At 38.8% G+C, this 22576-nt stretch overlaps 1 protein-coding gene across 42 annotated transcripts in view; it reads right to left on the bottom strand.

Moving 5' to 3' along the window:
- The window catches only part of PTPRD (protein tyrosine phosphatase receptor type D), a 1852740-nt gene that overhangs the window by 100818 nt on the left and 1729346 nt on the right, over positions 1 to 22576 (bottom strand). For 24 of the 42 annotated variants that reach the window (XM_038769706.1, XM_038769707.1, XM_038769737.1 and 21 more), the window contains 4 exons: positions 21047 to 21256; positions 13944 to 14104; positions 5762 to 5776; positions 795 to 907 (listed from right to left, as the gene is read on the bottom strand). In XM_038769706.1, coding sequence (XP_038625634.1) covers positions 795 to 907; positions 5762 to 5776; positions 13944 to 14104; positions 21047 to 21256 — 499 coding nt within the window. The remainder of the gene's footprint in view (positions 1 to 794; positions 908 to 5761; positions 5777 to 13943; positions 14105 to 21046; positions 21257 to 22576) is intronic. The other 18 variants (XM_038769750.1, XM_038769731.1, XM_038769728.1 and 15 more) reach the window with 2 other exon arrangements.

Consider the following 22576-nt stretch of genomic DNA (forward strand, 5'->3'; position numbering starts at 1 on the left):
AAATCATTCTTCCGTCAACTCTTTGCTCGGTTTAACATTAGAAGGCCTGAGGTTGTGCTCTGTTCTAACGTTCTCTCCCTCGTGCCACCCTGGCACTTGGAGAGCCTCTTTGAAAAAACGAGATTTGAATTCTACCGGGGAAAAAAAGGAGCTAAGACTAGAAGAATAAAGAAATCCCTATTGTAAAAATATCACTCTTCCTCCTCAGTAGAAATGTTCAGTTCTACATCTTTTGAAGTACATAACGCCCTACATTTTAGAAGACAAGAATACCTTAGTAGGAAAATCTTTTTCAGCCCACCCATTTTACGTAGCTTCAAAATGGACAGTTCACAAACTTGCATTGGATAAGGCCATTTAGTAGAGGAAATATGAAAAACAATGGGAAAAAAAACAAAACTTTTGCAAAAGTTAGTAAATATATTCCTTCGACAGGATAAGTACCTCTTGTCTTCACAGATAGATCATGGCTCAGCATTACTATTTAATATGTACTGAGCTCCATCAGTGTATGAAGAAGCTCTTCCAACTAATGAAAATATCCTCTCATACTGAGAAGGACTTAATTTCCTGTCACATCTAGGCTAAAGGAAATCTCAAAAACATGATCATTATGGAGCTGGTCCAAAAGGCAGCGATGCAAAATTCAACAGTCCATTTCTCTCTCTCTCTCTCTTTCTCTCACACTCTCACTCTCTTCCATTCCCTATCTCTTACTCAGTATTATCAGTTTAAGTCTAAAATCTTTGGAAGAGACAGCCACCATTCATTTTTCCCTCTCACAGCTCTCTTACCTGGAGTTTGAAAGTTAAGGCGCCTCAACTCCACTGGATCTGTTGGATGATGGGATGGAATCTCTTTGCTGTTAGGTATGCTGCTTTTTCTTGAATCAGACTCTGCCCTCTTCCTGCAAGGTTGAAAGAAATGTAAATATAAAGAAAAGTTTAGTCAAAAACTAATACCCCCCCACCCCCACCCCCAAGAGTCTAATATCTTGGGACCCCAGTGTGGTTGTCTAATACAGTGCAATTCAATCACTTCAGGCTAACTATGCAATCTTCTGCTTATCCAGTGCTGGTATTCTTCCAACCAGGAGTTTACTTGGCTGGCGGAAAGAAAATTTTATCAGCTACAGGAACCTTCTGACCCAGAAGCCAGCTGACCCAAGAAGGGATTATCTGAAAATCAGCTTAACTTCTCTTCCTCTATGGAGTCACTAGCCATTGAATCGGCTGGACAGGAGGATCTCTGAATCTTTTCTTCAGATGACTCCATCCCACCTGACTTCCAACAGTCCCTGGGTCTGATCGCAGTCTGACTTGCATCCACCTGAACAGGGTGATTCCCTATCAGAGACAATTTCTCCACCCAGGAGGTAAATCAGATCCACTCTCTCACACTGATACCATGACAAAAAATACCTTTGGTGGCTTACCAGGGCTAAACTAACTGCAATGGTATTTTTAAAGAAAAACTCATTCACGGAATGTCAGCCAAAATGTAATTGCATCTAGTAGCCGTCTGATTCTCAGAATGATCATTCAGCACGTAAGAATCATTAACAGTGCATTGTTATAAATGTGGTACTTCAGAAAATCCATTTTATCTCTGTTTTAAAAGCTACCCGCTGGCTTTATTAAATATCCTGTTTAAGCTGTCATAATGTAATTTTAACAAATGTCTGAGCAAGGTATGTTATACAGTATTCGCTCCCAAGACTACTTTACTCATTGAATTTTAACCCAAATAGGCATTGACTGAGGATTAATTACTTTTCTTCATTAGGAATTCTGAAGTGTGCAGTAAAAAGTAGGGTCTCTTCAAGCTCTCTGCTCCAAATTAGATGCTGCTGAATAGAGAAAATGCCAAGATTCTCTGTGGGTTGGTCACATTTATGAGCCTTTCCTTCAGCAAATAGACCAGAGATTGCTGGACAGGTGAAAAAAGACCCTGAAAGGTTTCTTTCCTGCTACTTGAATGTTGATATGATAGAACTAATATGTGATGTTGTGGCAATAGATTCTCCATGACTGCATGTAGGGGCCATTCCTCACAGTTTATTTTATTTGCCTTAAGCAAAGGAAGACCATGGGTTGAGAAGAGAAGCGAGTGGAAAGAAAAATTGTATTTCAATTTGATTGAACAGAATTTTGTATCTTTACTTGGTCTCTGAGTGAATTTCAGAAAAACTTCTGCTTCTGCATATGAATTACAAGCAGAATGTTACGTGCTATATGGCATTTCAAGACGAAGATTCTTAATTATAAGGTCATGTGCTATGCGGCATCTCCATATCGTAACTGGAAGGAGGAAAGGAACAGGAAGAGAGAGGTAGGGAGGGGAAAAGGAAGTGAAGCAAAGACAGCAAGAGAAACTAAAAGAACATAAAGAAGAGGGCATGATAAACTACAATTAGAGTTTAAAATTGCTCTGGGTAAAAAGCTATGGGCCTTTGCGTTCTATAGTATTCAAGACAGGTAGAGAAGGCCAGCATTCTTTAACTGAAGAGAAAAAGGCGGCAAAAATTGGACTCATGCAGTCTTGCTGATAAGCACACAGTCAGACCCAGCTGCAAAATATGGCCTACTAGCTCAAAAGAATGGCAATATGGAGAATTGAACATTCTTTTCATCTCCCAAACGAAGGTAGCTATAGATGCTGTGCCTCAGTAATTTCCCAAGGCATATTTGTCAAGGTTTGGATACGGCCTCACATTTTTTAACTGGAAAACCACCATCAAGAATATAGAAGTGTGAGAAACGCCATAGGGGGCCTTATCAATGGTCCATTCGGCCCACGATTTCTGCTTGCCATGGTGGCCAAAGGGTGCTCTGAGGAACAATATGCCGGTTGCTCTTGACAACTACCTTGATGGTTAGAGGTGAATCAGCTAATATCCCTAATGCTCTCTCTAATCAGTTAATTTCCAAGAACCTATTTTTTAATATAAGCATCATAGCATAGTGGATAGAGCATGGGCCTGAGACTCAGAAGGTCATGGGTTCTAATGCTGGCTCCACCACTTGTCTGCTGTGTGACCTCAGGCAAATCACCTCACTTCTCTGTGCTTCAGTTACCTCATCTGTAAAATGCAGATTGAGACTGGGAGCCCCATGTGGGACAGGGACTGTGTCCCACCTGATTTGCTTATATCCACCCCAGAGCTTAGTTCAGTGCCTGGCACAACTAAGTGCTTCACAGATACCATAATAATAATTTATTATAAATAATAATAAACCTTATAGTATATCTAACCTTTCTCTCTAATCCCTCTCTATGGATGTCAACGGACCCATTAATCTATCCACACACTTCTTGAACCTATATTTTCTGCTGCCAAATTCCATATGGTTACTATTCACACTGAAAAGGTGTTTTTGTTTTGTTTTGTTTCCCATGAATCTACTACCTTCGGGCTTGATGGCTGTCCCCCAGTCCTGGTGCTGTAGAATTTGGTCAATAACAATTCCATTTTCACCCTGCCTTCATCTTTTATAAATCTGTAGCCGGATTATGAAAGTGAGAACTAAACTTTAAAACAAAACTGGAAGAATTCTGTGGAATTTAAATGTATTCACATGGGAAAATTCGCCCGTCCCTTCTTCACTGTGCCTACAGGAAACTACAGCCATTGGGAATGTAATCAGTCAATATCAATCAATCATATTTATTGAGGGCTTACTGTGTGCAGGACACTGTACTAAGCATTTGGGAGAGTAAGAGTATACTGCAACGGAGTTGGTAGACACATTCTCTGTTTCTCTACTTTCTGCCATACTTTCAAAATACCATCATAGATGCCTTGGCATCTAGTATTTCATTATGTCTTTGCTATATTGAATGTCACAGTGCCTTACTCAAAGAGTAATGCATGGCTCCTAGGCCAATCTTAGTTCTGGGACACCCCTGAAACTGTGGGATCAACTCTGAAGCTCAGGTTACTTTTATGCATTGTATAAACACTGAAGGAAGTCTAAAAACCTGTTTCTGATCTTCAGAGATTCTAGTCTCACACCCTGAACCGTAACTGACTGGTTTGATGTTTTCTGTAAGTTTAGGTTGGGCCAAGCTGAAAAAATTTTGACATGCTTGTTTGCTCTTGGAGTAAAGTCAGATAGAGCTGTAACTAACTTTCTGTGGTCGGAGGAATTAGTATGGTCTAGCCTGAAAATGGACATCAAGATGTTTAATGGCACACAGTCTCAAGGGAATACAAATTGACCTCGATTTCCCTATGATGAATTCACTCTGGACTATTCCAACGGTATACATGTGAAATATACTATGTTAATTATATTATGAGTTTTCCATGTGTGTCTGCATGTGTGTATATAAATATATATATATAGCATACATATGAAATATACTATGTTAATTATATTATGAGTTTTCCATGTGTGTCTGTATATACATATGTTTAAATGCTGGAATTTTCCTGGAAAGCTCATAGTACAATGGTGAATTCCATTAATTACTGGTAATAATGGCAAAAGAGCATTTGGCAAATTGAATTTAACATTTGTTACAGGACAAAAATGGCTTTGTTGCCAAGAGTTGGCACCATGTGGATGTCAGTACTGGAATTGTTTTCCAAAACACCATTCGGCAGCCACTTCAATTTGGTAATTCATTATAAATTCACAAGGAAAATAGCAATAGCCATCAGAATTGTAGATAACTGGCTCAGCATTTTGTTGGAATACTGTGCTTTTATGCATGGATGATTGCATGAGAACAAGTCCCTTCTCTTCTGAGTAAAGAACATTGTATTCCAAAGGAATTCTTAGAACAAGAGCTTGGGGGAGGATGAAAACAAGGTCCTAGTCTGCATTCCGTGACCAGGCCGGAGATTGTTGATGGTGTCAAATTCTGCTGGGTCTTTAGAATCTCTTCCCTTAGTAGAGTACTCATAAATAGGTGCAAGGAGTATGGCACTAGAGGAGATTATTTATGAAGAGGTTTGAAATCTGACTTAAATGATGCAGAAAATGAGAAAGGAATGGTCGAGGATTATGGTACCTTGGCTGAATATGAAGATAAAAGATCTACCTGCTCTCAATTGCTGAAAGTTGTAACATCTGAAGTAAGACAAATTTCTGAATTCAAATAACCTAGAAATGATTGGGCTTTTAAATACTGGGTAAACCCAGGCCTGGGGATGTCAACTATTGCAGACTCGGGAGAGCAGATGTCCAGCTAAGAGAGCATATATTTAAAAAGTTGGTTGGGGAGTTGGGGACTAATCCTTTAGAACCTAGAAGATGAGGCTAAGCCTGATTTGAAACTTTTCTGACCACTAGGCAGGAATGTAGCACCAAGATGCCATGCTCACCAGGATGAGGAGATACAAACAAATGATCTAAATCCAAATGAAAACCTGATAATTCCTGACAAAATACCAGCATGAGAATGTACTGTAACACTCATTTCCATTCTACACATTTTCCAACCACACACAAAAACTCTTTCAAGCCTGACCAGAAACCAAAAGACCATCTTTCCTAAAAGGTTATGAAAAAAATTCAAACTAAAAAAATTGTTTTCTTCTGCAAAGGCAGGATAAAACATGCTGTAAATTATTTCCATTCATTTGATTATCTCTCACTGTAGGATTTATAAAGGATTAAGGTTTCATGTGTATATGCCTGCCTGTGTCCATTTAATCTGATTTTTTTTTTAAGTCCATCATCACAGACATCAAAAGCTGCTTGCATTTTTTTTTCTTGTTGGGAATAATTGGAGAGTGTTCTTTGCTTCTCACCTGTCAGGTTTACTGCTCCATTTTAATGCAGCAAAGAGGGGGGAAAAAAGGCTAAATGTTAGTTGGCCAATGGCAAGAAGAGTAACCATGACAACCAGAGATTCAAGAAATGGGTGCTCTCCGGTGAAGACATATAACTTACACAAATTCGGAAATGACAGCTTATCAAAACATTTAATGCCCTCTAATCATGGAATGAATGGAGAACAGTGCTACATTCAAATGAGAGTCTTTGGCTGCTGAAAAAAAATATTTTTGTATTAGTGTCACATTCTCTTTTGGCCGTCACATACAAAACAATGCCGCAATCAATGTATTCCAGGAGGGGAATAATGTTAGATATGAAATTTGATTTTTACTTAATGTGCTACAAGCTGGGGAAAAGACTGATATCTAACTTTAGCATAGCAAAGTTCTGCAAAAAAGATCTGCCTAAAAGGCAGTTAGAAAGCCTTAGTTAAGTATTTATTCCTTCATGAAATATCTTTAAGTTGCATCAAACAACACTCAATTTCAGTACAACTGAATTATATACCTCTAGGTAATATAGTGGCAGAAACAATTTCTCTAAACAGCTCTTGACGTGAAAGATAATCATAAATCTTTTTCCAATAAAGGATTAAATACATTTTCCTGTTCTGAAAGAATAATACATAGCACTGTGAATCTACAGGGTACGACCTCTCTATGTAACTGAGATAATGTAGAAAAAGCACTTTACTACTACCTGTAACGAGGCCAATTCAATACTTTTCTAATACAAGACGTGTGTTTTTCCTAATACAAGACATACTCACAAATGCTTTTCATCTAACATGTTGACTGTTCAAAAAGTTGTATCTCTACATAAGCTGTTTGTGAACATGCATTAATTCACCTGACTCTCCTAGGAGGTAGATATCTAACGTATAATTTCTTCATAGAACAGTTAAAGGTTAAATCTTATTAGGGGCTCAGAATTAGAGAAATCTGTCTCATATTATATCACTTGAAAATCCTTTGACTGGTTTAGGAATCACAAGATTCATTTGATTTCCTACTTCTCTGTCCAAATTCGTGGAAAGAGGGTTGGAAGGGAGAGAAAATATGGCTCGGGATAGAGATCCAGAACACTTGTTGGGCAAGATTTAGTCCCCATGAATCGCACAGACACCCTTTGCTAAATAAGCACTTACACTGTAAAATGAAAATTATAGGCTTACTTTTAAAATCTCCGATCACTTGCTAAACAGTATAATGCAGGAATTATTACTGGTATGTGAATATATGCACATACACTCAAGTGCGTCTTGTATGAATGAATGTGCACCCACAAAGAAAAGTCTGGCAAGTGAAAAGGGCCGCTGGTAGTCCTCTCTGTAAATACAGTGACACAGAGAGCTAAAGAGAAAAAGACAAAACTTTCTCTTTTCATATATATTTTTTCTCCGGACTCTTCCAATGGCTTTATATTGACATCTGCTACCCCAGTGGATAACATGGCATCAACTGAGAAGCAGGTTTAGTCTGTGAGCCAGGAATCTTGGGAGTGGGAATGGGGGATGCTGTACGTTTCCACAGAGAAAAGTCCATGCTTTCACAAGGAGAGGAGAGAAGACGCCACTCAGAATAGAAGAGTCAATGTGGAAAAAGGAGGAGAATGTTGCTTAGAAGAGAAGAGAAACATTAAGGAAAGAGGAAAATTACCCATCCGAATAGACAGGTCCCCACTGGAAAAGAGGAAGAAGAAAATGGCCAGAGATTTTCCAAGTCCACAATGCGGAAGATGCACAAATTATTGACAGGGGAAGACATCCATGAAGAATCCTCAAGGAGAGGATCTGGGTGAAGGGGCACAGGTACCTCCAGCTCCGTGGCATCCCGAATCTCCTAGGGGGAGAGATGCCCAAAGCCTGAACTTCCGGGAAACAGGAGTGAAACTCTTCGGAGTGGGGCGCAAGTGAGAGGCTAGGGGGATATGAGGCAGGCACCGGCCAATAATTGGGGTCTCCGTCCTATGGCTCGGGAGGGAGCCGTCCAGACTGCAGACCAGACTGGGCGGTTGGGTGGCAATGTGACACCAGATAAGGCTAACAAATCTGGCAAAGTGTGCTTGTGACATGAGTACTTGTGACATGACATAGTTGTTATCTGTTATTTAACAGTCCGGAAAACCCTGAGCATAAAAAAATACACTGGTCACACAGAATGCAATGCTGTCCACTGACTTCTACTGGACTATAATGATATATAATCTATGATCTATAATGATAGAAGTGTAGTTTTCTCATCTGTAAAATGGCAATGAGGTACCTGCTCTTCTGACCTCTTAGACGGTGAGTCCTATGGGGGACAGGGACTGTGTCTGATAAGATCATTTTTTATCTATTCCAGGATTTAATAATAATAATTATGGTGTTTCATAAGCACTTACTATGTGCCAAGCACTGTTCTAAGCACTGGGGTGGATATAAAATTATCAAGTTATAATAATAATAATAATAATGGCATTTATTAAGTACTTACTATGTGCAAAGCACTGTTCTAAGTGCTGGAGAGGTTACAAGGTGATCAGGTTGTCCCACGGGGAGCTCACAGTCTTCATCCCCATTTTACAGATGAGGTAACTGAGGCACAGAGAAGTTAAGTGACTTGCCCAAAGTCACACAGCTAATTGGCGGAGCCGGGATTTGAACCCATGACCTCTGACTCCAAAGCCCATGCTCTTTCCCACTGAGACATTCTGCTTCTCTATAGTCCCTGTCCTACATAGGGCTCATGGTCTTAATCCCCATTTTACATGAGGGAACTGCAGCACAGAGAAGTTGAGTGACTGGCTCAAGGTCACACAGCAGACAAGTGGCGGGGCTGGGATTAGAACCCATGACCTTCTGGCTCCCAGCCTGTGCTCTATCCACTAAGCCACGCTGCTCCTCTAGCACCTAACAGGGACTTGATACATACTATAATGGTTGTGATTATTGCCGAGTGTGGTGAAACCAGGGCACCATGTTCCTTACCAAATTGAAAGTCTATAAGACTGTTGTTTCAACCAATCTTCTCTGTATGGTGGTGAGAACTGGACCCGATATAGAAGGCGCTTCTATTAATCGATAGCATTGATTGAGCACTTGCTCTGTACAGAGCACCCTACTAATAGACACAATTCCTGCCCTTATAAAGTTTACAGCCCAGTGGGGGAGACAGACATTACACATTAAAAATAATCACAGATAATCACCTACAAGGATATATACATAAGTTCTAAGGAGGTGTGGGGGATGGGGGTTAAATGCCTGCTTAAACTTTTAAACTTGCAACCGTTGAACCTTTTTAAGCAACTTCACCAATGTCACCTACAAACCATACTCAACATCAAATAGTATGATGATCAACATCAATAGCAAGATGATCAAAAATTAGGTCCTATCAGTCTCCAGCACTGAAGCAAAGCTGCCAACGTCTAGTTTTACTGGGTGGGACGTGTGAGGAAAATGGATGATGGGCTAATACCCAGACAGCTCCTGAAGGTGACCCAAAAGGGGTTGCAGACGTGTATTTTTGAGGGGGTTGGGGTGGGGAGGATAAAGTATTTAAGGACCCAGAAAAGTACAGTATTAAATGAGATAGCAATGGACTGTTGGGAAATCATCAGAGCAGATAGTTCAGCCTCACAGGCAGCAATTGGAAGAGAGATTTCTTGTGTGAAAGCTTCACAAAGATTGAGATATTTAGAGTCTAGAAAAGAGGGACAGGCCCTACAGTGAACACATTTGCAAACGACGTGAATGCCTAGGCTCTCTCAGCCACATAGATAGGATTTCATAATGGTTAGGATAATCTTTGAAAATTCATTTAAAAATATGAAAGATCTTCAGTCTCCTGAGAGAGAGGATCTATAAGTCTTGGAACTGCAGTGAGTCCATTGCTAGTTTCAAGTCTTCCTGAAGAGCCTAGAGGTATTAGTTAACATCAGCTCCTTGTGGGGAAGGTTTCCTGTGGGGAGGGATAATTTCTACCAACTCTATTGTACTGTATTTTCCCAAGCACCCAGCAAGTGCTCAATAAATGCCATTGATGGATTGATCGGATGACCCCACCTATGCCTATCTCTAAAAAATCAGGCTTCTGCCATCATCTCAGTGCATATGTCTACATCAAAATGGACACTACGGAGAAAACATTATTTTACAAGAGTCTGAACAGACTCATCACAAATGTGCCATTCTCTGAACCGACTAGTATGTGGATATATATTAATGCTGAAATGTGGTATAAAAAAGTGGATCACATAAGCTTAGTGCCAAACAAAAGGAACATATCTTGGATCTGGGCAAATCTGAACAGTGACGTCTTGTTGGCTGTGATAATGTCTGTGAGTAAGGTTTGAAGTATGTTCATATTACTGTTGACCCGTGCTATCTGGCAGGGCAGACCAGATAGCAGTCCAACCAGGCATTACTGATCTGCAAGGATCATACAATAGCCAGTTCGTGAACATCAAGGCAATCAGCAAAGTCCGGCCTTGATGTCTGTATAACATGTCACCTGAGAACATTCAAATAAAGAATACTAACAATTAACAGTACATACATCCCATTTAAACCAAAATAGAAAGCTAGACAATAATCTCAACAAGAGAGTAACTCTGAAGCTGAAGGTCCAGTGAAATCTGATGAAAAACCAACTGAATCAGTTCAAAAGCAAGTCCCTAAAATATGAAACATGTGAAGACATAATATGATATGCATATGCCTAGCTATGCACATGAACTCAATTCTGCAGCAACATAGGGAATATTTTTCTAACATGAGCCTGTTTTCATACGGAGTGACAGTGTGAGAAGCAATGGTTGTGTTTATGGGAGCTTTTGCATGGCATTGGACAGGACACTTCAACATGAATTTTCCTTAGCATGCAATTTGCAAAGAATACAATCCCTAGGTTATGGGAGAATCGAGTGCATGGACTGTTTCAGGTGGTTTCACTTATCCAATATTAGGCCTTATGAATTGGTTCTTAACAATCGATTTAAGCTAGACATTGTACCAAATTGTTAGTCTATAGATCATTATTCTATCGGGACTTTTTAAAAAATATGTCTATGTAAATGTGGAGATGTGATTCATACAATGTCTCAAATTTTTAATCACAATTGAAGGCATCCTTGTGCCCAGTGCTGAACAAGAGAATATAGCAAGTGGTATATTTTTATATTAGTTGGAAAAAAAAGACCCACCATCACAGATATAACCTGGATGGATGATTGCAGGTCTTTTTGAGGAAAAAACCAAAGATCCAGGATATTGTCCCATCCACACAGATTTATTTGGGGTCTCTATTTAATCTCTGCACTTGCATTAAATCGCCAAAGAAGAAACTACAATGTCCTTTAATTCCAGTGGCTTTCCAATAACCTTATCAAATTGTGCTTTGTAAATACCTCATGCATCACCATTAAATCTGAATTTCCAGAGCTTGGTACTCTGCCTGGCACATGGTAAGCACTTTGCAAATACCATTACAACCACCGCCCCCCCCCCCAAAAAAAATTACTGAAGATATTTTGAAAGTACAGCAAAAACTCAGCTCTAAATAAGGCATTTTTTCATTCTGATCCATCTAATCCAACTGGCAGTGGGAGGTGGTCCCCAGGAATATTATAACTAGATGGCAGGTGGAAGTTTTTATCTTTAGTGATCGCCAAACTACTAGTATACACAGATAAAGGTCACACTTTCAGACAACCAGATTTTTTTTCTCTTAACATCACTGTGAAGTAGAAAGAGCTAGCATTATGACAGAGAGGGTCCTTCCGGAATTGTATCTCTTCTAGGAGGCCTATCTGAATTAATTTTCTAATTTCCCCATTGCATATCCCACAGCTACCCTCAACAACTTCTCAGCATCGGCTTTAAAGCACTCCACCACCTTGCCCGCTCCTACCTCACCTGGCTTCTCTCTTTTTACAACCCAGCCTCCACACTTCGCTCCTCTAATGTTAAACTTCTCAGTGTGCCACAATCTCATCTCCTCGCCGACCCTTAGCCCATGTCCTGCCCCTGGCCTGGAATGCCCTTCCTCCTCAAATCCAACAATTACTCTCCTCGCCCCTCAAAAGGCTCATTCAATGCCCATCTCCTCCCAGAGGCCTTCCCAGACTAAGCCCCACTTTTCCTCACCTCCCACTCACTTCTATGTCACCCTGATTTGCTCCCTTTGTTCTTCTCCCCCTTCCCAGCCCCACAGCACTTATGTACATATCTGTCATTTTATTTATATACATTTGTATTGATGTCTGTCTCCCCCCCTCTAGACTGTAAGCTTGTTGTGGGCAGGGAATGTGACTGTTTATTGTTGTATTGTACTCTTCCAAGGGCTTAGTACAGTGCTCTGCACACAGTAAGTGCTCAATAAATATGATTGAATGAATGAATAAATAAATGAATGCCTTCTTCAGCACTTCCTTGCCATTTGAATACCCATAACCCCTTGTAGCACTCGTGTACATATCTCACATACCATCTATATATCATTTTAATGTCTGTCTCCCCCACTAGACTGTAAGCTTCCTAAGAACAGGAATTGCGTAGACTAATTCTAATGTACTTTGCCAAGGGCTTAGTAGAGTACTCTGAACACCGTAGATGTTCAATAAATACTACTGATTGACTTGCCCAAAGTCACACAGAATGCCAGTGGCAGAGCTGGTCTAGAACATAGATTCTCTGATTCTCCGACCCACACTCTTCCCACTTGGTCACACTAGAGGTGGAAGGACAATTTTACAAGGAAAAGATATGTGAAGTTCCAGAAGAAGTCAGTAGTGCAGAGCTCTTTGATCACGGATTAGAATTCCAAGGTGGAAGGACGAAATAAGAGACAAGAGATGAGGTAGCTAGAACAGTGAGAAAATATGATAATTTTGGTGGCACTAGTTTGTTTGAAAAAAGAGAAATAGACTAGGGATTGGGATTTTAAAAGAGTCAATGAAAGAGTGTAGTAAGGTGTAGAAATTGGAAGAGGTTTTAGAATTAAGAAATGCTGTAAAGAAACTCCAAATTTCAGTGATATTTAAGAGGTTGAGGGAATGGGCAACAAAAAGGCTAAATCTTGAATGAAAGAGGTTGAATAGTTTAGCAGGAAACAGGAGAAAGTGATGCAAACAAGAAGCAGCATGGCCTAATGGAAGGAGCACAGGCCTGGGTGTTAGGAGGCCATGGGTTCTAATACTGGCTTTGCCACTTCTCTGCTTGTGACCTTGGTCAAGTCACTTCACTTCTCTGCGCCTGTCACCTCGTCTGTAAAATGGGAATTAAGACCATGAGCTTTATGTGGGACAGAGACTTTGTCCAAACCTGATCAGCTTGTATATATCCCAGCACTGAATACGTGGCTGGGAACATAGTAAGTGCTTAACAAATACCATTAAACAACAACAACAAAAAGAATTTGAAAGAAGAAATATTTTCACCCCTTCACTTTCACTGAATATGATCTGGCAGAAAAATGTGATGCCCAGAAGTTTGGAGAATTAAATCTTAGAGATGTTGGGATTGGCCAGTCAGCTTGGGAGTAGTCCATTTAAAGACACTAGCTGAAGCCAGGAAGGGAGAACAGGTGGAAAAGTATATAGAAAAAGAGACATGTATAGGAAAAGCTTGAGTGATACCTATAGGTGAACAAAGTCCTGAAAATAAGGAAAATTTGAAAGCACAGTTTTTAGTGTATTCTCATTCCTCTTTTATATTGTATCTTTTAATTTCTTCATTTACTTTACTGAAAATGCCTATGGGTGATTGTTATACCGGTAAAAAAGTTCACTTTGCAAAACTGATAATAATCTTTCAAGGTCAAAATGTAAATTTATCCATTACTAGTATTGAGTATGAATATACATCTCTTGGTGTGCCCCTATTTGTGTGGACAAATAATGAATATACAGTCTGTGAATAAACAAAGATTTTTTGTAGCTAACATACAAATGCAAATGCAGTTCAACTAATTGAAAGTGAAGCAAAAAGAAAATCACATGAGATTTTGTTCAGAATATTCAACTCTCCAATTATAGAAACACTTGCTTCAAAGTGCTAAAACCACCAGATTAAGTTTATCTATTATAAATTGAAGGTATAAAGCATTTTTATCAAATTCCCTATGGATGAAATGGCCGAAGTCCTATTGAAATATTAGGTAAACTTACCTTTTATAGAGGAGAATAGCTATGACAATACAGATGATAAACACAACTGCAAGAACTGGTCCTACAACCCAAATCAACCCTTCTTCTTCATCTGTAATTGGTTGGGGGTCAAGGTCCATGGACACGACAGGATCTGAATAGGGGCTGGTTGCATACATTGTCTATGTAAAAAGAAAGAGGTGAATTGAGTTGTCATTAAATAGCATTTTAAAACAGTGATCTCAGTAATAAATCGTATGAACAGCAAAAGGTATGATACGGTGAAGAAGATACTAAGTTAGCAAAGCAATGCTATTTTACATAGACTAGAGAACCATATACATTTCTAATGGAGGATATTTCCAATAATTTACGTTCTGAAAGTGTTTCTTGAATTAGGGCAATTGGGACAATTTTGTAAAATTCTGAGAATGCAAAGGATATTTTGAACTCAAAAAAATTTTACACACAGAGGAAAAAATAAAACATTTGCTTACTCCGCTCATTTTTTTTTCCCATGCCGGTATTTTTTATTTCCCTATAGCTCTTCCCTAATGCTGAGGATTACATATTGAGAGTTCCATGAACTTACTTCCCCATTAACGTCATCGTCAGTTTCAGGATGAGTAGATAGCCTTTATACTAGGAGATGTTGGGTGCAGAATATGAAATAGAACGAAACAATAGAATTGGTGGAGGATTGTGAGGGAGGGTAAATGATTGAAGTGAATTCCTGCCAAGTCTAAAGGGATGAAGGCTTAGTCCACGTGGCATTTTGCTTGCATAACAAGCTCATCTTTTTATCAGGACATAGCTCATCAAGGCATGAGACCAGATGCTTATTTTCCATTACAAAGGGTTGCATTTATTTCTGTATATGTACTTGGAGAACTGGGTAAGAGGTACACTTCATAAATCCAGTTATAATTTGAGTTAAAAATACATATAATTGGTTGGTAATTATCTGGGTTTTTTTTTTATTTCCGGTAAAATTGTGCTTAAATTTTAAATTTTTTTAAAAATTTAGATTTTATTTTAGCTTTTATTTCCATGACTCACAAACAAAAAAACATCTGCTTGGCAAGTGTATCTTTGAAAATCTTACTCTTTTTTGGTGTTTGCGAATGGCACAGATAAATGCTAAACTGGGGGTACTTGTTGGCATATATTGTCTTAAAGCAAACTTGCTCAATTTATGCTATTGGACTTTAGCATCAAATCCTTTATTCATGGATCCAGTTTTTTACTGTTAAGAATACTTGATAGAATTCAAATCTTGTTTTTGAAGTGAGGGTTCTATATTGAAGTTATAAAAATGATGAGACATACACCCAAGATAATAAAAAATGTACGAGCAGTCCTTACTAGTCTTCTACTTCCCCAAGTGTTCTGAACATAGCAGTCACCCAGTAAATTCTAATGATTTTCTGACTGAAGTTTGCTTCATCTGTTTGTTTTAATGTTTGTCATTTATGGATTTTTCTCTTGAATGCTTAAGGACTTTGAGAATGATAAGCATCTAACAAGTCCAAATTTTTCTGGCCTAGAAATTTCTAAAATTAATCTTTCAAAGAGTAATTTTGATTTACCAAGAAAGAATGACCTAAAAACATCCTTTTATGAAGCATTTTAGCATTGTCATGTCGAACTCCAGGGAGGAAACACAAAAAATTTGTGTGAATATGAAAAGGAAGCATTACACAAAAATGTTACCCAAACTTGTTCAGCCTCAAGAAAGGTTTGGGATAAAACTTAAGGTCAAGGCTTTGCTCATTATATCATAGCTCTCATATCCTTCAAAGAACCCAACAACCAAGGAGCAGCCTGCCGGCAGTTTATTCTTGAAGTAGTATTAAAAAAAAAAATCTCCCAATGAAAAACAACTTTTTTATTTGAAATGATCAAAGTTTTCACTTCACATGCTTATACAAACAGCTGCAATTTGATTCCTAAAACGGACTAAAGAACCTGTCTGATTTGTGATAAATTCCCATTTTATAAATCATATACAATTCTTGATACTCTGAATGAGAAAGGAAAAATCAGTCATTTGGAAAGTCAAAGATTTTTCAAAATGACCAAGGCAGCAGAAGCTTTCCACTGAATATGGGCCCAACAGAAATAATCATCGGGGCCATCCTGAGAGCATGGTGAATTTGTGCAACTGACCCTGCCCAACGCTTTAGGGGGCCTAGCCTCTTTCTTTGACTGAATGGCCAAACCATTCAATGGTACTTATTGAGCGCTTACTGTGTGCAGAATACTGTACTAAGCATTCTGATCCAGTGTGGAACCAAATCAGCCACCAGAAGTCATGACTCAGGTTCAGTCTTGATCTGGGACAAGCAGTTTATGGAGCAGAATGAGCAGCAAGAGAACTGGTGGTTGATTGGTTTCAGTGTCTGCATGGATGGGGCTCCAATGACAACAATAAGTAGAAGGAAGAGGAAGGACAAGGAACGTAGAAGAAAGGATGAAGAAAAAAGACCCAATTCAAGCTCTTAGTACAGTGCTCTACATACAGAGTACTCCGTAGTTTAGTGCATAGCGGGCCTGCCAGTCAGAAGGACCTGGGTTCTAATCCTGGCTCTGCCACATGTCTGCTGTGTAACCTTGGGCAAGTCACTTAACTTCTCTTGGCCTCAGATAACTAATCTGTAAAATGGAGATTAAGAGTGTGAGCCCCGTGTGCGACAAGGACCGTGTCCAATCTGATTAATTTGTATCTACCCTAGAGTTTAGACCAGTGCTTGGCCCATAGGAAGTGCTTAACAAGTATTATTATTATCATTATTATGCAGTACACACTCAAATCCCATGATCGATTGATTGATACCCGATGGGAATCATAAAGATAAGAGACTTCAAGAGATCATCTTGTCCAGCCTCTGCCTCCTGAAAAAAGAATTAACAAAATGGAGAAGCCTTGTGGCCTAGATGAACAGGTCTTGGAGTCAGAAGGACCTGGATTCTAATCGCTGCTCCATCACCTGTCCGCTATGTGACCTTGGACAAGTCACTTAACTTCTCTGTGCTTCAGTTACCTCATCTGTAAAATGGGAATTAAGACTGTGAGCCCCCCGTGGGACAACCTGATCACCCTGTAACCTCCCCAGTGCTTAGAACAGTGCTTTGCACATAGTAAGCACTTAGTAAATGCCAATTATTATTATTATTATTATGTGGGACATGGACTGTGTCCAACCTGATTAACTTGTAGTCAACCCAGCACTTAGTATAGGGCCTGGCATTCATTCCTTCAATGGTATTTATTGAGCACTTACTGTGTACAGAGCACTGTACTAAGCGCTTGGGAAGTACAAGTTGGCAACATATAGAGATGGTCCCTACCCGACAACGGGCTCATAGTCTAGAAGGGGGACGATTGTCTGACCACCTACTGGCATACAGTAAGACCTAATGAAATACCATAAAAAGGAGAAAGGAGAAGTATTGTAGGAGTGTAGTAGTGATTTCCACTCTAAAATGGAAAGGTCTGCCACCCAGAATGAATGAATGAATGAGTGAATGAATGAATGAATGGTGTAGCATCTCAATAAACTCCCAAACAGTTAATGTAGTGCTCTGTACCCAGAAAGTGCTAAATACCACTGATTGATTAAATAGCATTCAAAGAGAGAATAAGGAAGGGGATAGAGAGAGGCTAATTCTCCTTTATGTTCTTGAGATTGAACTGCTGACCCCGAGGCCCCCTTAAATGAGAGAATCACAATCAGGCATCATAGAGCCTTGGACTATTTTAGCACTTTGAGACATTCCAAATGTTTTTGGGTTTTTTTTCTAAATTTTATAACTTCATCTTCATCTAGTCCTGTGATATAGAGGGTAATAAAGGTTACCCCCATTGAAGAGACAGAAAATGATAGGCCAGTGAGATCAAAATGGCTGACAAGACTGAATAAAATCAATTAATGATTGGAACAGGATTAGAAAAGTTGTGTCTTCCAGTAGATAAAGGAACAAACTACCAGAAAGGTGAAAATGAGGAAAAAACTAACAATGCATAAGCATCGGGACACTTATGAAGCTCTGTTAGTAGCTATGTTAATTAAATTTGTATTTATTTTCTTCACATTCAGCCACTTCTAAGTTATATAAACAAATCTGCCACTAGGTTTAGTAAATAGCACGTAATAATCTGATGGTAAATTTATCTCTTAGATTTGCTTTATCCACGTCTCTTATGGAAGACTAATACCTGTGAAGAACAAGGTTTCGTTCAATTTCTGTCTGGAAATGTCAGGAAACCATTTTGAGAAATATTCTATGCCACTGTCCTATCTTTACGTGTTAGGCAGTCAAATAATTTAGTCAGAGATGTTCAAAAATTGAAACATACAACTGGAATTAGAAACTGCAGTCCTAGAGTTTCCAGTGGAACTATAAAAAATTGCCTACGATTAAATATTGGACTGTCCAAAAGCAACATCAACTTATCATAACATTGTTGAGACGGTCCAGGATGCAAAAGTCTGCATCAGAAGATGAAGGAGCTAAGTTACCCAGAGATTATAACTTGATATCCTTGTGGTGCCAAAGAACCTAGGGTCAGAACCACAAAAATATGACATCAGAACCTGCTTGGCAAAGTTGGCAAAGAGTGGCAAAGTTTAACTTAACATCAGGTGAGTTAAAGGCAGCTCTTCCGTTCTTTCAAAACAACGTCCGGAGCACTACATTTTGCACACTATCTGATGAAGCAGAGATGTTAATTTTAGCTCATCACACCAGAGCTTTAGCCAAACTAGACCCACCTGACTCATGAATCCCTTCCCCGGTTGGACTCTGGTTGGGATCCCAAAGGCAAAAGAATTCATGACCCAGCTTGCCATGAAGTTACTAATTGCCTACAGCTAACATCCCCCTACTTGCCAGTTGTATACGTAAAAATGTAGATTTATATAAAATATCTGGCTAATATGATACAAACACATATTAGACTGAAGCAGTGGGTACTTGAGGGGACTGAAATAGGAAATTTTCACTGATCATTTCAAAGAAGTATCTCCGGAAATGGTAACATCAGGAAAATTCATATGCACAATTACTTCCACGCCCTGCCAGCCACTCTCTGTGGTTAGACTAGCTGAAACCAACTGAAGTTCCTGAAAGAAAAACTGAGCTCAGTTCAGAAATGGCTAGACTAATTTGTTGTTCACAGGATAAAGAATTTTCCCTGCATGAGTAGGAATGAATATTTAAATTCTTTTTGCCTTTGTTCCCTTGTCTTTAATTTTCATGGCTAATAATACAGACCCAAATTAGTTATATAAAAAAAGTGTTGGACACTTTAACCAATTGGATATTATGAAGCACTTTGGAAATGAGAAGGACCATATAAATGCTGAATACTTTTAGCTTTACTGAATTGTAGGCCCATTCTTCAAGGGACAAATCCTGTTTTATAATGTGCTTATAAGGCTTGGAAAATGTTAAGCAAGTGGTCTCAACCAAGGACAGAAGGATGAAAAGTTATGGAGAATGGACAATTAAGATATCTATACATATATACACATGTATATATGGACACATATAGCCCCAAATATATATGTGGCTTACTATATGGAGCTTAACCAAGAGCAGAAGGAAGATAAGGTTATGGAGAAATGAACAATTATGATATTTATACATCAATCAATCATATTTATTAAGTGCTAAGTGCAAAGCGCTGTACTAAGCACTTGGGAGAATGCATGTATAAATATTCATCCACGCATCTGTAAGGTCTGCAAGAACTTCCTAGCAAAACAGCCATTTATGAAAAAGTATGGTATCTCTACCATTTACCATTCAGAATATATTTAAAAGCAAGAGGAGACATGTCAGGGAGAAGATTTGAGATTAGGACCTAGTCTGGCAAAGCCTGGCTAGGTTGGCTGAGTTTTTACATTTTACGTTGCTGGGATTCTCCATTGCTGTTATTCTCCGGTTATACCTCCAGATCTTTCTCCAGAATACTGTTCAGCAGTTATTTAATTCTTTTACTGTGCATAAGGATCTCCTAAATAAAAGGGTTCCCAGATTTTCATCCCCTTTATGTGCTGCTTTACACCTTCATACAGTAGAAGTGGAAAGCTGATCCTACGCATTAATCATTCAGTGGAGCCATCATTTTGTTTTCAAATGAAGTCCTGTGCACAAAGGTAAGCCAGGCAGAAAGACTGCCTTTGTATTTTGATTTTCCACTTGGGAATCCCTCCAGTCATTTGAAGAGAAGCCCCACAGTTATGAACAACCAGCTGAAGTGGAGAGTCTTTTGATGAGACTCAGACTTTTGATAAAGGAGTTATATATCTTCCTGAATCCAGTTGCTGTGTGTGTGTCAGATTTGGTAACCAATTAGATAAGCTACCACACAGAAAATGGGATGTTAAATGTTGATGTGAGCTGCACATTTTTTTCCACAGACCTAATTCTGTCTCAGCTTAATTTCTTCTTTTTTTACAGTATTACATTACAATAAAACAACTCAAGCATAAAGGGACGTAAGAGAGAGATGAATTACTTAGTAGAAGACAAGTCACTATTTATATTATCTCAGGAATTCTCCTTCTCGTCGAATTATTTTCTAACTTAGATTTCTCTGATAAAGTCACTAGCAAATCACTGTAATATCAGTAGTTGTATGTGAATATCTCATTATGCAGTTCTGCCCAAAGATTCTGGAGAAAAAGCAGTAGCGTCTCAATGGCAAGCAGCCCTTTGGCAATAAATAAATAAATAAATCCCTTTTTAGGCATCCCAAACAATACTGTTGGGGAGTTCATGGCTCAGTAACTCCTGCAATGATCTTGTAAGCCAAGACCATGATTTGCAAAAGATCAACAGAGGCATGATAACAGGTGAGCCTTTCCCTTCAGTTAGAGATGTGAACTAAACATCAGGATGCATGCCGAAAAAAAATAATTTTAGCCTAAAGGCTCACTGGAACTAAACGAAGAAGGGCACATTGATTTTTTTTCTGGAGTGCCGCCATTTGCCACAAATGATCATATGCTTACAGGGCATGAAGGGTGATTTGAAGCATGTGCTTGGACTAATCAGAAACGCACAAAAGCTGGGGGAGGTGGCTAAAAGCAGGAGGGGGAAGCAATGAAACTTACAGATTCAGAATGCTCCATTACAGCTAAAACAAAGAAGACATATTCTTGACCACTTTGGAGCTGTTTGTTTGTAAAGCCACCGTAATGTTTGTCATCTCCCAGGGTGAACTCCGTCGGAAGGACATCAAAGTGGGCAGCTATATATGGCTTTAATTCAACTTCTCTCCCAAAGCGAATGCTTCTGCGTCTCCTGGATATCTCCTTAAGGAGCTTTAAAAAATTGGGAAGAAGGAAGAAAACATTAAACAACAATAACACCGTTTACTGACAGTTTCGTAGGTGAACTTAAATTCAAAACCAGGAACCGACTAAATGCAATTTTTCCCATGGAGTGTATCAGCATCACTGAATCTTAATTCTGCCATTCTTTCCATTTCTTGACATCCTTGTTCAAACAGGATACTATTTGCTACTGCATGGCTAAGATTTAATACATGGGTCAGTTATATACATTTTCAACGGTTTATATCATTGTCTAAACCAATAAAGCCTACACAGTTACAGCTACATTATATTCATCCTGATCTAAGAAAATCAGTTTAAGCCATAAGCACTGATCAGTGAATTAAGATACGGTACAGCTAAACTTTCAAATATAACTATTTTTGCATGGTTTGAAAAGTAGTAATGAAAAAAGTCTTTATCTTTAAAAAGGACTAAAGCAAACTGTAAGGCTCTGACAATGTATTTAACTTTTTCCAATTAGGTATATATTACACAGGGGAAAGAATCCTCCAAATCACCAGAGAATTGATTTGTATTAAACATTTTAAATAATTATAACATAATATAATTTTGATATGCAGTTCTACTGTGCTTCATATTCAGTGATTCTAGGTATTATATTAAGCCTCAAGCTTCACAACACCAATGTTAGGTAAGTGATAACATGGTAAATGACTTTCTTAAGGGCACATTATATATTCAAAACAAATCCAGGATTTAAAGTGTCTTGGTTTTCAGTTCCCTCCCATTGCCAGTCATGCTCCCTTCTATTGCGTCTTGAGATTACTCCGTTACATAATGCGAGAGGTTTAAATCAATTTTTCAGATTTTCATAGGATCATATGCTTCAAGCGAGGAAGTGGATAAGCATAAATAAATGTGATATTACTTATTTCACCATCTGCATAATCTGTATAACCTGGAGGCGAGGAGGCTTCTTAAAGAAAACGGACTAATTAATTTTTCCTTATCTGCAAAGATGTTCTGCTTTCATCTTGATAGATGAAACTAGGAAGCACATAATGGCATTCAACTCACAAATATGACCTACTTGCCACTTCTTGTCGCAATGATGATGTTTTCCATAGGGCTGGCATACTTGTAGAACACCATTTTCCTGAAGAACACTATATTTTGGCCTTAAATCGTGGAAGGGAAACCGCAATGCAAAGCACCAACCAAGATCAGAGGAGATTACATCATATAGAGAAGATCCGCTTTTTATCGGGTTAGGGACTACTTGTTCCATCACCTAGCCCACCCTGGGATTCATCCATTCATTCAATCGTATTTATTGAGCGCTTA

The sequence above is a fragment of the Tachyglossus aculeatus genome, chromosome X4, assembly GCF_015852505.1.
Source record: "Tachyglossus aculeatus isolate mTacAcu1 chromosome X4, mTacAcu1.pri, whole genome shotgun sequence".
Taxonomy (NCBI): Eukaryota; Metazoa; Chordata; class Mammalia; order Monotremata; family Tachyglossidae; genus Tachyglossus; species Tachyglossus aculeatus.